The 14,561-nt window shown below is 35.8% G+C and overlaps 1 protein-coding gene across 1 annotated transcript; it reads right to left on the bottom strand.

Moving 5' to 3' along the window:
• Positions 1-199: 199 nt before the first annotated feature.
• LOC145133938 (ALBINO3-like protein 2, chloroplastic) lies at positions 200-6,145 on the bottom strand. The gene is made up of 14 exons (XM_079068882.1): positions 5,550-6,145; positions 5,070-5,176; positions 4,592-4,719; positions 4,431-4,502; positions 4,198-4,299; positions 3,862-3,921; positions 3,307-3,372; positions 3,060-3,107; positions 2,007-2,177; positions 1,851-1,906; positions 1,088-1,205; positions 916-1,005; positions 686-795; positions 200-582 (listed from the first exon to the last, which is right to left on the bottom strand). Exons 1-14 carry the CDS (start codon positions 6,002-6,004, stop codon positions 423-425), a joined length of 1,743 nt encoding a protein of 580 aa, XP_078925008.1. The 5' UTR covers positions 6,005-6,145; the 3' UTR covers positions 200-422.
• Positions 6,146-14,561: the final 8,416 nt, after the last annotated feature.

Raw genomic sequence — 14,561 nt, forward strand, 5'->3', positions numbered from 1 at the left:
CGACAACTTTTGTGTTATTTATTGAGCCGAATTCACTTGAACACGTGGGATCTCTGAGTTTTTTTCAGACAATTCAACTTTAAGCCATGTGTTTTGGTCGTTTCCAAGTAATGGGTACAGTATTACATTACAAAACTCCAAATAAGTTAAGTTAACTTATTCGAATTCAATCTTAGATATTAATAAAGTCTATATAAGCTATAAGGAAAATATATCATTGTTTATTGTTTGTTTCTCGTATCTCAAACAAAAACAAAGAATGTAATCTATTACATGACGTATCATTATTCTTTTTAATTTATTACATCTCAACATACAAGTACTCACTCACTCACTCTGAGGGGGTAATGTGAATGTGATAAATAAACTTTGTAAAAAAAAAAAAAAAAAAATGTTTGGTAAGATAGGATTATGATATGGTGTCAGTAATCTTTTCTCCTGGTATTCACAAGATCATCTGCAAAATTGTTGTTTTCAGTTTTTTCAACATCTTTCAAGTATTTAGCATAAGCTGGATCATAAGTTGTTAAGATCCGCAAATACTTTGCTGCCTCATCATCTCGTCCTATGCTTGCCAAAGAACTGCAAATTCACTTACAACTGTCAGTCACTCACTAACTTTGTGATTTTTTTTTTTGACATTGCCAAAAAAAAAATTAAAAAAAAAGTTGCATTTAATTTGAACCTTGAAAGCATAAACAAGGCATCACAATAATGAGTTTTGCTCTTGGGGTCCTCTGGCTCTTTCATATTTGCTATTCTTTCCAAATGTACAATTCCTTCTACAACTTTACCCTGTCCAATATGCACAAAACAGCAACGTACTTCCATTATTTGATTTTTTTTTTTCTAGAAACAGAAAACTAGTGTAATACTTTAAAAAATAAATAAATAAATAAATAAATAATAGTTCACCTGCTTTGCAAGGGCCACACCTAACCATGTACATGCCAGAATCAAATGATCAATATCTTCAACTTCTGTTGGATGACCCACAAGAAGAAGCTGCCAAAACAATAAAATGAATTTTTTTTTTAATTAATTAAAAGTAAAGTAATGAAAATTTAATTAATGAAGATCTGAATACTTTGGTGACAGCACGTTCCAAGTAGTCAGTAGCTTCAACTAAATTTTCATCTTTCATTAATATCTGCCCCATAACGATCAATGCTCTCGCATACTCAGGCTCCTTTTCAAGTGCTAGTCTGTAATTAATGTTCTTCAGGAAAGGGTAAATGCAAAAAATAGCAATGTACTTTCTATTTCTGTGTTATTGCATTCCATTTTTATCTTTTTTATTAAAACATTCTACTTTCAACTTTATTTTTTTTTCTTTATTAGGACATTATACTTTGAAAAATATACCCAATTATAGCCATCAGAATTGCTTTATCATTGAATGACAATACTACAATTTTGGGTACATGTTTATAGAAATGCACTTTCAGTTTTTTTCCTTATTAATACAATACTTTGAACAAATTACCCAACTATAGCATTGTACTTTCATTTTTTTTTTCTTTTTAAGACATTATACTTTGAATAATCTACCCATTATAGCGGTTAGAAATGCTCTAAATTTGCATGACATTGTTATAATTGGGTAAATGTAATTTAATCCCAGTTATAGTGTTGCACTTTCAGATTTTCTTATTAGGACATTATACTTTGAAATATCTACCCAATTATAGCAATCAAGATTGCTTTATATTTGGATGGCATTGCTATAACTGTGTAGATTTTTCAAAACACGCCACTGTCAGAAAAAAATTTAAAACATATCAATAAAAATACATTGCTATTTCTTGCATTTAACCCATGAAATTAGTTTAACCAGTATGAAAATTAACCTTAGAAGTGTTACTGCTCTATCTTTTTCCCCCTTGGATAGGTGTTTAATCGAAAGCTATATATAAGGATAAGCAACAACCAAGATGAAGAATTATGAGCAAATTGATGCTGAAATGAAGAAAAGAAAGAAGCCTAAAATGAAAAAGATGACTTACATTAAAAAGTTCTAGCAGTGACAACTCTTGAATAGGTTTTTTAACCAAAGGGACACTAAATGTGGCTTCTAGTCCATCCATTTCATGAGCCTTTTTTGATTCCAATGGAAGAGCTGATTTGTCGGGTAATCCTAATTTTTCGCGAATGTGTGGATGCTTCAAAGCTAATTGCTGCCATATTGATTACAAAGTAGGAATGGAATGAATTTCCACATGATTTTTTTTTTATATTTTATGTAAATACAATGTACATTTGTAACTCTACTCTATACAATATTTGGCTAATCAATGATATCATTAAAAAAAGAAAAACAAAATTCATTACAATATCTAGTTATTTTAGGAAACAAAATTGTAATATAATTTAAATTGTAGATTAAAAAAAAGATTTTTGTTATAGAGCTTACATAAATAAAAATGGGTTATATTGCAAGTTTTCATCCCACTCTACAATGGAACGGAAACGAACAAAATAGGAGGAATTACACTCCTTGAAAAAAAAATGTATATATACTTCTAAATAAGTAAAAATACGTATTTATACTTCTAAAAAACATATTTACTCCTAAAAAGGTATTTATACATTTTAAACTGTATAGCCAAAAAAACCCGTATATAAATAGATAGAATTTTTAAAAAATAGTAAATACAATGTTTAATTAAACATTTTTTCGTGTATAAATGCATTTTTTCTGTATATATATATATATATATATATATATATATATATATATATATATATAAAGGGTAAAAACGTAAAAGATTTGTAAAGTTAAGGGTTTTCTTTCGACTTTTATTTCATGTAACCTGTAAACCTATGATAGCAGGTAATAAGGGCAAAAGAAGAAAAAAACTAGCAAAATTCCGGTTTTAACACACCAAAAAGTTATGTTGGGGGAAAACCGTATTTTTCTAAAAACTGAAGGGTTTTTATGTCAATATCATGGTATCAGAGCCAATTCCCCAAAACAAACAGTTTTTTTTTTTTCTGTTGTGATGGAATGAGCTATGATTCCATCATAACGAACACTGTCTTAGAAAGCTAAAACCAACCTGAACAAGGGTTAGGGAGCTGCTAGCTGCCCAATATAGCAAACTTCCCTGCAAATGCATTACAAAAATCTGAATCATTAGCAAGTACTAACTCACATTATCTTATTAAAGGATATTCAAGGGTAAACTAGACAATAACAGCAACAAAGAAATAAAAAACACTATAAATTTTCCTAACATGTAGTTAAGATTTCGATGATATAAATTGCAAGTATGTTAGTTGCGATATATGAGAACTTCAATTCACCTGGGGAAGATAAAATCCAACAAAAAATATAGGAATTGTGAGACACTGCAAGTAGAACCTGTAATACTGCAACAAAAAGCCAGAGATGTTAGAATACATGTCTTGAATACTTAAGTTAACATAGAATGTTAGCATGTGATAAACTAAGTATTTGTAAGGGGCACTTGGTTTGTAGAATGTTTTTGGAAGAAATGGAATTTGCTAAAGGAATAGGAATTTAAAGGAATCATAACCAACCTATCATGTGTTTGGTAGGCAGGAGATGAAAATAAATACAACAAAAAATTAATAATTTTCAAATTTTTACTTATGCTTCAATATTTTTGGTTTATTGTAAATATATTATACCGAACCTTTCATTATCATTTATTTCAAGATACATAAAAGAGGGTATTCTGGTCTTTTAATAAAAAAAAAAAAAAAGGAGGAAGGACATGAAATTTGAGGATTCCAACAGAGTTAAACTCTGTCCATTTGGCAACCAAATCAAACAGCCCATGGCATGGAATCTTAAATTCCAATTCCTTCCTTGAGTATATGGATTATTTCGCTCACCTTTGCTAAAACGCCAAATATATTGGGGAGCATCGTCAGAGAAGACTTCTCAAATGAAACCTATTCGAAACAAATGATAATTTATTTTCAGTAACATACAACATAATCTGAATGAACTCGATTGAGACAATGCTATACAGCCTCTACAGAAGAAATACTTACATAAAAGACATAAAACTCAGGAAAATAATTCAGCTAGACATTAGACAAGTGAGGCTCTTCATATTGTCTTTATAACTTTATTCTTTCTCGAAGAAAGAGAAATATTGACTTTATAACTTGGGAAATTTTGTATCCATTAATAGTAGTAAAAAAAATGTGAAGTAAGGGATTTACCTTAACATTGACAAGATGCAGTGAAGCTAACAACACGGGAAAGATGTAGCCTGAAGCACCATGTGACACTTCAGTCAGATTCTGGAACCAAAGAGTGCCCCCCTGAAATGAGTTTCATACAAGACAGAACTTCAAAATTTTATTTTTGGGCCAACAATAACTAAGAGATGTTGGATAAATAGCTTCCAATATATTATGCATTAATGAATAGTTTTGTTTATATGTTGCCTTACAGTTTCAAAGCCTGAATGATGATCCAGTGCCATTCGTCGGACACTTGTTGTTCCCAAGAGAAAGCAAGGAATCTGAAAATAAAAATGAAATGATAATTGTATCAAAATATTATAAATAAAAAAATATTTGATGTCTATGGACAGTTTGGAGACAAAATAACCTGAACAGAGGGATATGCTAAGACCCATAAAAATGAAGGGCAGCCAATTTCTTTCCTTTTCTCCCGAAAGTGTTTGTACTGCTTTATCCAACTCTTTCCTGAGAAAGGTGGTGGTAACGGGGGAGGCACTTTAAGAAACATAACAAAGTCAAAACCACATGTGTAAGTTAAATAAAATACCCAATCTCTATTCAACTTCTAGTTATATGCACAATGGCAATGCTTCCACATAATATAAAGCATTAATCTGTTCTATATGTAAACTAATCAAAAGATTGGTTTTAGACACTAGTGAAATATGTGCAGCCTTGATATCGATCATCTTGAGAGCATTTGCATTAAGTGGTATAGTAATAACACAACCATGCCATAAACAGTTAGTATCAAATGCATAATTTTTGTTACTAATTTTTGTAAATATGCACGATTCCTATCTTAAGTGCAACATTCTTGATCAAAGCAGGGAGAGGATACCAACATTTTGGTGCTAATTCTGCATTAATCTTCAACTTCTGGAGTTGCACCAGAAGCACGGGAAGTATAGCAGCTCTTAGAGCTAGTGTGGAGATGATGATAACCATCCACCTACAGAAATAGTCACAATTATAAGGTCAATTTACATGAATAAAGTAAGAGAATGACTCAAAGAAAGATAGGAATTGTATTATGATTTACTCCTTTCTCTTTACATAACATAACTTAATAAAAACTCATTTGTGGTATGCATGTGCATACCCCCACCGTCATCACTTTGCAGATGTCATCTTCATCATCAAGTGTTTAAATTTGGAATGCTTTTCCTAAAGATGAATGTCGATTTGATCATCATGCAATTAGTACCATAACTAACACACTCATATCATTTTTTTTCCCCGGGAATGTCTACTAATTATACAGTCTCGTTAGTCAAAGTACATTTACTCTCTGGTCGAGCATATAAAAATCGGTTTAAGCTTACCAAGGCATGCCGGTGAGATCATGAACTTTATCCAGGAACCAAACCAAGCAGCGAACCGGAAGAATTGCCTCCTCGTCACTGCCAGCCGCATCCCTAACCTCACCGGGAATTCCCCAATCACCTCCACCATCATAGTTGTAATCAAAAAATCCTGGCCCAGATAGCTCTTCACTCGCGGGACCATCTGTGGCCTTTTCTCTATCAGTTGAAAAGGAACGATAAGATGATGATGCTAATGAGAACTTATACGGTCTCAAAAATCCACCACCATCACCGTGTCTATGGAAGTCGTGTGTAGCTAAATACCGATCGAATACATTAGAGGAACGGCGGGGTTCGATTGAATAAGAAGGGGAACTAAGACTAGGTGATGAGGAAATTGAAGAAGTAATTATATGAAGAGTGTGATTTCGGCAGCGGAGAAGCTTCGATAGCGATAGCTTCCTCGTAGCCATGGCGGAAAAGATGATCGATGATGGAGAGGAGCCGGAGCCGGAGAATCAATTGGCTAATAGCGAAAGAATGACAGGCATCGTCCCCGATTCCTGTCGGGCAACCCGCCCGTTTTAGGCCCTTTCCAAATCTTATAATAGGCCAGCGGATCCAGATTCTAAAAGTATGGGCTCAAGCAAGATATAAACATATTTGTTAGATATAAATAGGATATAAATAAAAAACAATTCGTTTAAATATGTGGAAATAGGCAGTTGATAATTTGAAATAGGATTATACTTTTAATTGTCTAATAAAAAAAGATATCAAAGTTTGGAAAAAATGAAGAATAATTAACATGAATAAATCAATTACAATAAAGTATTATAAATTAATTAATTAATATGATGGATGAAGTGTGATTTACGAAAACTAAATAAAAGATGGTAGAAAAACACTGTTTATAAATTCCCAAAAACTTCCTTATGAACAATATTGGAAGTTTTATTTGTGAGACTACAATCATTATCTAAAATTAACAATTTTAATCTGTCACTGCTTTGAACTCTAGATAAGGCAACATACAATTGGTCATGTGAAAACATAGGATGTTTGAGAAACAAACCAACCTTGGATAACGACTGTCCCTGACTCTTATTAATGGTCATTGCAAAACATACAGCCAATGGAAACTGTCTTCTTCGGAATTTGAAGGGAATTTTCTTTTCTGATGGAGTTAAAGACATTCTTGGAATAAAAGTGTGGTTTCCAATATTAGTTCCAAATATGATATTTGCCTCAATAACACGTTTGCCCAATGATATCACCTAGAGTCTTGTCCCATTACATAAGCCATTTTTCTGATCAATATTTCTCAGCAACATAACTGGAACACCGATTTTTAAAACTAACCTATGGTTTGGTAAACCCAATACTTTTAGACCATTTAAAACATCAGGTGAATATAAATTTGCATCAAAATGATCACGGACAAATTCAGATTGGCATATACTATCTGAACTTAAGTATCCAACCTCATCTCCTGGAAACTTCGATAGCAAACGGTCGTTTATTTCTTGAACCACTTCATTCTTTGGAGCAAGTGTTGCTTTTTCTTGAAAGTAGCTTGTAGTGTTGTACTTTTCCAAAATCGAAGGATATACAAACTCGATTAATGAACCTATAGGATCATGTGGATCATTAATGAGAATATATATTTTGTAACATCCCAACCGTCAGGTATTATTAATATTTTTCCTTTTAGACTTCACGTTGAAGGTCTACTCGACGAGTTGGCGCTATGACTCGTCGAGTAGCAGCGGGCCAGGACGCGTCAATTAATGAGTGACTCGTCGAGTCGGCATGGGACTCGACGAGTAGGAGCTGGCAGTGGAAACCCTAATTTTCAGGGTTTTTGCACCCTATATATTCGACCATTGGCGCCTCCCACTGTCCTCTATCACCCTCTTGAGACCCAGAAACCCTAATTGTTGTAAGTGAGAGCTTGGAGAGTGTTTTGGAGCTTTGGGGAGTGACTTTTGTGAAGGAAACTTGTAGATCAAGAGGCTAGCATCAAGATTTCCGTGTGGATCCAGAGTCTACTTCAGTTTGGGCACGTTTTGGAGGTAACCAACTGTTACCTTAACCTCTTTTTCTTCTAGAATAATTCATATGTGAAAACTAGGGCTTTCTTTAGTTACTCATGAAGGGATTTTGGTATGAGAGCTAGATCTGAAGTTGAAACTTCAGATCTGAACCTCTTTTGAGTCCTAAGTCCATAAATTTCCAGCTTTTGCAAGGATGAGACTCTCCTATGGTGTAAAGCTCCATTAGAAGCTTAGATTGGTCATTTAGAGCCTTTAGGGCCTTGCATGTGTGTAAAGTTTGCAACTTTACGTGTTAAACATGCATTAGAAGCTTGGATCTGTAATCTAGAACCTTGGCATGGCTTAAAAAGTGTCTGCATGGATGAAGGTCTGCAAGGACTCGGCGAGTTGCATAATCAATTCGGCGAGTCATATGAAGATGGTCGTGAACTCGTCGAGTTGATGAACAAACTCGGCGAGTCCGTTGAAGATTGCCTTGAACTCGGCGAGTCGTTCGAAGACTCGGCGAGTCGGCTAGGGTTTCTCCCAATTCTTGGACACGTATGAACTCGGCGAGTTAAAGGGGAACTCGACGAGCCAATCAAGGATTTCACGATTTCTCGAGTTCAGGAAGGACTCGACGAGTCGAGTCAACATGGACTGTTGACTTTGACTGTGGACTTTGACTTTGACCAAGAGTTGACCAGTTGACTTCTGAGGGTATTCTGGTAATTTGGAGATTTATGAAAAAGGGTTTTATGGTAACTATAGGTGGTGGAGTTCGTGTTGGTGATCCGGGAGTTGAGCTTTCTAGTTTCAGACGACAGTTGCAAGGTGAGTTATCCTCACTATACTAAGGGGTCTAAGGCACCAAGGCCGGCCCATTGGATATGTTATTCTAGCAGTGTTAGATGTTGAGTATAAGTTAGTGTTGCATGCTAGTAGTTATGTCAGTTAGGTAGACCTGTAGGACTACCTGTGATGTTATATGATTATTGCATGCTCAGTGGTTATGTGGTATGTTATATGTTATGTGGGATGGGTTGAGGTTGTACTGCTCCGTGCGGTAGCCAACAGACCTTAGGAGCATTCCAGTTACGGGCTAAAGGGAGACTCGTACTGTGGGCTCGGGAGCATTCCAGTTACGGGCTAAAGGGAGACTCGTACTGTGGGCTCGGGAGCATTCCAGTTACGGGCTAAAGGGAGACTCGTACTGTGGGCTCGGGAGCATTCCAGTTACAGGCTAAAGGGAGACTCGTACTGTGGGCTCAGGGGTAATCCAGTCTGTAAAGCTGGGGACCCATTACATGTTGTTCAGTTTGTTATGATATGTTTATGTGGATTGTATGTGTATCAGTATTTTGGGGGAACTCACTAAGCTCTCGGGCTTACAGTTTCAGTTTATTGTTTCAGGTACATCAGGGGATCGCGGCAAGGCGAAGGCATGATCGTACAACTCCTCATGTTTTGTCTATGTTTCTGGGAAAACTCTGATATTATACATTTTGAAAACAAAGTTGTAATGATTTTTAATGGTTTGAAATGTTTTTAAAAGTTTAAATTGGTTTGATTTTTTTGAGTGTTACATATTTCTATTATAATGTCTTATCTTGTTAGCATTTCATGAAACCAATCAATAACACGTGTGGTTTGATAAAGAGTTGCAACCCTTTTTATAAAGTCTGTCTTTTGTAAACTAAGTAGCTTTTGGAAATTGACAAATTTCAATGTTTTCCTGGTTTCTACATTATCCTATCCATAATGGACCAATAATGCAAGTGATTTGTATGAACATAGAATTTGGTTTTTTGGAACTTGAACAGGAAAATGATGCTCCATAAGTTGCTGTTGCTAGACTGTTTACATATGTGAAGAAGAGTTGTGCAGAAGTTGTTGTTGCTAAACTGTTTACATCTGTAAAGAAGAGTTTACATCAACTTAACGGCCCTCTGACCTCCTTCTAGACCCTCAAAACGACACTTCTGGGGTTTATAATCATAGGGAACAAATTAGGGTTGAATACATATCATTGGGTTAATTTTCGGCTTAATTTATAGGTTACAACATCACCACTGCATGGAGAAAGTTTTGCCACGCCGTGGGAGATGGTTTCTTCGCGTCCACGAAAATTTCCGAATTTCCACGCCATGAAAACTCTTTTCCACGGCACATTAACTGGGAATCAGAACTTTCTCAAAACATAAAAGTTGTCCAAAATTTTGTCTACTTTCCAAAACATTTCGAATCTCGTCAATCGGAGTTACGAGTCATGAGATATGGCCAAAACACTGACAAGAGGTCAATTTGCCAACAATATCTTTTTTGCATTTTTTTTAGCTCCTTTCTCCTCCTTTTGCACCCCAACTCCAATTTTAACTATGATTGAACACCTCAAATCATATTAAGTATTATATATGTTAAAATATAGCATTTTTACTCAAATATATTAGGATAATAACCTAAAATACATAGTTAAATAAGGTCATATAAGTGGTCCAACGCTTCCTGAGCAACATCAATACCCTCATTAAAAGCAAGCGGCACAAATGAATGACTCACTCAAACTCAAATAAAACTAAGGCATGTACATAGTTGACTAGAAATGTACCTATCCACAAATGTAATGATAAGAATACAACGAAAGAACGACATAAGCATAAAATGAATACATACCAATGACCATGTCGGGTACTGCTCTTGCCTCATTTGCAGTAAGATGATAAGCTCTGCCCTTGGTCCTAGGGGCCTCCGCCCTCCCATGGCATCCATCAGTCAGTTGCAAAGTCATTGGTGCTGGAGCCATACCTCCTCTGCTGCTAGTCTGGGACAACCAACCTTAATGTGGACAAGCTGATTGCAGTGATAGCATACCCTTACATCCTATTTATAGTCCCAGCTGTAATGACCCTACTGCCCACACTTATAGAACCCAAACACACAACATGAACCCTTGTGTGTCTTCCTACACTTGCCACAACGACCTTGGCTCTTCTGTCCTCTAGTACAATTATCAACATATTTGAACTTCTTAGCTACTGTCGATGATGCATGAACTTACACAAGCTTTCTCTTCCTTTGCTAGATCTCCAGTTCCAATTCCCGAGTTTGGGCCGTATCCACCATCTCACCAAGCTTCTGACACATGGCGTTAAGCACAAAATCCCTAATCTTTGTCTTCAGTATATCAGAGTAACGAGATATCTTCATTTTCTCAGTTACAACATACTCATGGCAAAACAACACCCTGCCCATGGATTCTTTAGTGATCTCAATCACTGAATCAATAGTTTGATTGAGTTCCAGGTACTCCCAAGTCACTCCATCGATCTCCACCGGGGGCACATACTGCTCCCTGAGCCAACTCATAAACTCCTCCTATATCATGGCCTTAAGCTCGGTCGCAATAACATACTGAACAATCCACCCCCACAAATCCTTTGCCGCATTCAACAAGAGATTCACAACAAACCGTAACTTTGCCTCCCCAGGGAAAAATGGTGCGAAAGGCACCTTCCAACTCTATGATCCAACACATGATAATAATTAGATCCTTCTTCCATTCAAAGAAGGGAGCCTCACATGCAGAAAAAGTCACGGTAAGTAAGGCTCCTAGCCCTCGTCTGACCAACCCCTCCAGTTGTTGGAGCGGAAGCATACCTCTCATCGAACATCATAATCAACTCCTCTTTGGTCTTCCCAAACATCTCTAGCATCACATCAAGTATGACCTGCAAGAACTCAAAAGCATTCATGTCATGCAAGTTTAGCTCACTCATACCTTCATCAGAGCTGCTCCTTCCATCTCTAGTAGCCACCATATTGTAGACATAAATAGAAAAGGTTACAAAATATACATAGTGTTGTACCCACACCATTCCTCCACCTACCAGTTCCTTAGAACCCTTGTGACCCTTTCCGATCCAAGTGCACATCCTATGCTTCTGGTAGTACATGTTTATACTACCCTCCACACTTATCCGTACTTATTTCAAGAATTTTCCCAAAGTTTCTAATTTTCCCCTTACAACCACTACCAGGCGCTTTATCATATATATATATATATATATATATATATATATATATATATATGCCTACATACGCACATACTACTAATCTTTTTAGACTCTTTAAGATTTCGCTTCGTTATCACGTCGAATGAAATTTTCGTTGATATCGACAAGTCACCTAATGAATGTATAGTTGTATGTAATCATGAATTAGATAGACAGTTGAATAGTTGACCCTACCATAAGGCAACAACTAAACAAGGAACATGCAATAAGGCCAAATCAAGAATTCTAAGGTTATTTGATTCTAACTACATACAACCCTAAAACATTCACTTAATTATCAATATTAACATAGACTTCAAATAGCATATAGTGATCCATATATAAGGCAAAAAGGCATCTTTCCTAAGCAGGTAATCTAGCATGCAAATCCTGAGTAGATCCTTAGCCTACATTCTAGCATGCGTATCTATCAATCATATAAATAACATATAAAACAACTATTAGTATATTGGGAATTACACTTCTTATCAAGCCCCGACTGACTGTACACATCACATCATTCTTTCTTTAATAAAAATCGTTTCCAAAAAGTTTTGTAAAATTTATTAAAGACCTAGTTTGAGTTTGGACACATGCTCCTATTCATCAAAATCCCTCAAATTGAGGTTCTTATAACAACTTGTAATGTACCAAATTTTCAACAAATATTTTCTTTTTGAAATATAATTTAAACAACCAAAACCATTTTTTGAAAAGAAACATAAATCCATTGGGTTCAAATATCATAAAACATAATCATAGAGTCAAGCGGAAGTCTAAAAAACATAATATAAATGCGAATACAGTCACGTCGCGCCTTTGCCCTTCTCACCGTAACAACCTGAAAAACATTTAAATATATCGAGTAAGCACAAAGCTTAGTGACTTCCCTTGTATACCACATATTCCATTATACATTCAATGCATACAAACTGTAGGCTCACAATCCCACCGTGAGGCCCCCATTCTACTAGGCCTATTGCTTTGCAGTCTAATATTTTTCCATCATTATCCCATCAGGCGTTCTTCATTATCCCACCAGACATGTAGGATTTCGCTACCATCCTATCGGGCTTGTAGATGGCCTATCATTATTCTGTAATCATCCCTCAGTCCTGTAGGCTTATGACCCAATACTGTTCCTGCTATCATCCGATCTGAAGGAAAATGATCTCATCATAATACACTCCAACTAACATAAACAAAGACTACTCTAGTATATTCACACATTCATATACTAACAATACACAAACATCTTACCACACAAATGACATATAATGTCACACATCGTATAATGAGAAAACTCAGCTAAAGACAGTAATTTGATTCTCACACACAAGTCTCCACAATGTATCAACTACCTCGGTCTACCTAAATTCATCATTAAATGAATCTCATTGACCATAACTAAACAGAGGTTAACTGCAGTAAAAAGCACCATGTATCATCAAAGTTTGACCAAAAGTAAAACTGGTCAAATGGTCAATGCGTTGTGTCTAGCATAGGGACGCGTCATGTCCACTACAGTCCAAAAGAGTCGTGAATCAGGCTACAATCCATGTCGTGACCAAGGGTTGGTCGCATCGTTTTTCCTGGGCAAAACAACTACTTCTATTAAGTGCTTAATCTATTAAGCAATGGGCTATAACTTTCTAGACACCATCTTGGGAGGTGTGTAATGGATAAAAATCCGAACTTTACTAACATGCAAGCCCCCAACATATCAAACACTAACCCTAGATCCAAAACAATGCCAAAAGGCTAAGGATTTCTTGCATGGTTCAAAGAGAGTTTAGCATGCACTCTTTTTACCTCACTAAGTCCTGAAAAAATCCATCCAAAACAACCCACAAATCTAGAGTTTTCCAAACTCCAAGAATATCATAGCAAAAAGGACAAAAATGTTTAAAACTCTAGATCTAGAAGCAAATAACCATAAAGTTGCAGACTTTGTCACTCACAGAGCAATATAAGAGGATAAGAAGGCTGAAACTCTTTGGATCTATCTTTATTTGCACTAAAGATAACTTGCTTCTTCTTCAAGCTTCATACCAAAGGCACGAACACACAAAAAACAAGGAAAGGAGGCTACTAGAGGTTTACAGCCGTAATGAGAGAAAACCCTAGGAGTTAGTGTCTTTAAATAGTGTTCAAATCCCGAGATTGGGGTTTTGGGTTGTTGGTGGCGACGTGTCGCAAAATCCATATGGACGTGTCACGTATAAGATTCCCCCACGTCTCACTACCAATACATGGACACGTCACAATATCGTTTTCCAACTAAAACCTTCTTTCCTATTTTCCTTAAACTTAATTAAACTTGGACGATTAAAACATGCCCAGAAAGTAGGCGTTACATGACAATCTCATTTCATGTGACTAGTTTGTTGCAATTCCAACATACAAGTTTTGGTTTCTTGTTAGAACCTTTATGATGGTCATATTTCTTTTTCCTTTTTCCCTTATTATTTTTCTAATGGTTTTCATCTTCTACCATATTCATAGAATATCCAGAAACTTCCTTTTCATTTCCTTTTCCATTTCTTGAACCCGAAGGTCATTTTCAATTCGTAAGTGGCTGCTAAGTTGTATAAGAGACAACTCTTCCTTTTGGTGTTTCAATGTGTGCTTGAAATCCTTCCAGGATGGAGTCAATTTTCTATAACACTTGTGACAGAAATGGACTTATCCAATTTCAGCTTGTGTTGTTCAAATTGTCCCAGAATCCTCATGAGTTTGTTGTACTATTCCATGACAGGCATCGAATCCACCATTTTGTAATTGTTAAAATTACTAACAATAAACTTCTTACTAGAGGCATTCTCTACCATATACTCGGATTTAAGGGCATCCCAAAGGTCTTTTACAGATTCATGATTTTGATAGAGATCAAAGAGGGAATCAGTCATACCATTCAAAATGTGTCCATGACATATGTAGTC

The sequence above is a fragment of the Lactuca virosa genome, chromosome 8 (genome assembly GCF_052849685.1).
Source record: "Lactuca virosa cultivar CGN04683 chromosome 8, Lactuca_virosa_CGN04683_v6, whole genome shotgun sequence".
NCBI classification, from domain to species: domain Eukaryota; kingdom Viridiplantae; phylum Streptophyta; class Magnoliopsida; order Asterales; family Asteraceae; genus Lactuca; species Lactuca virosa.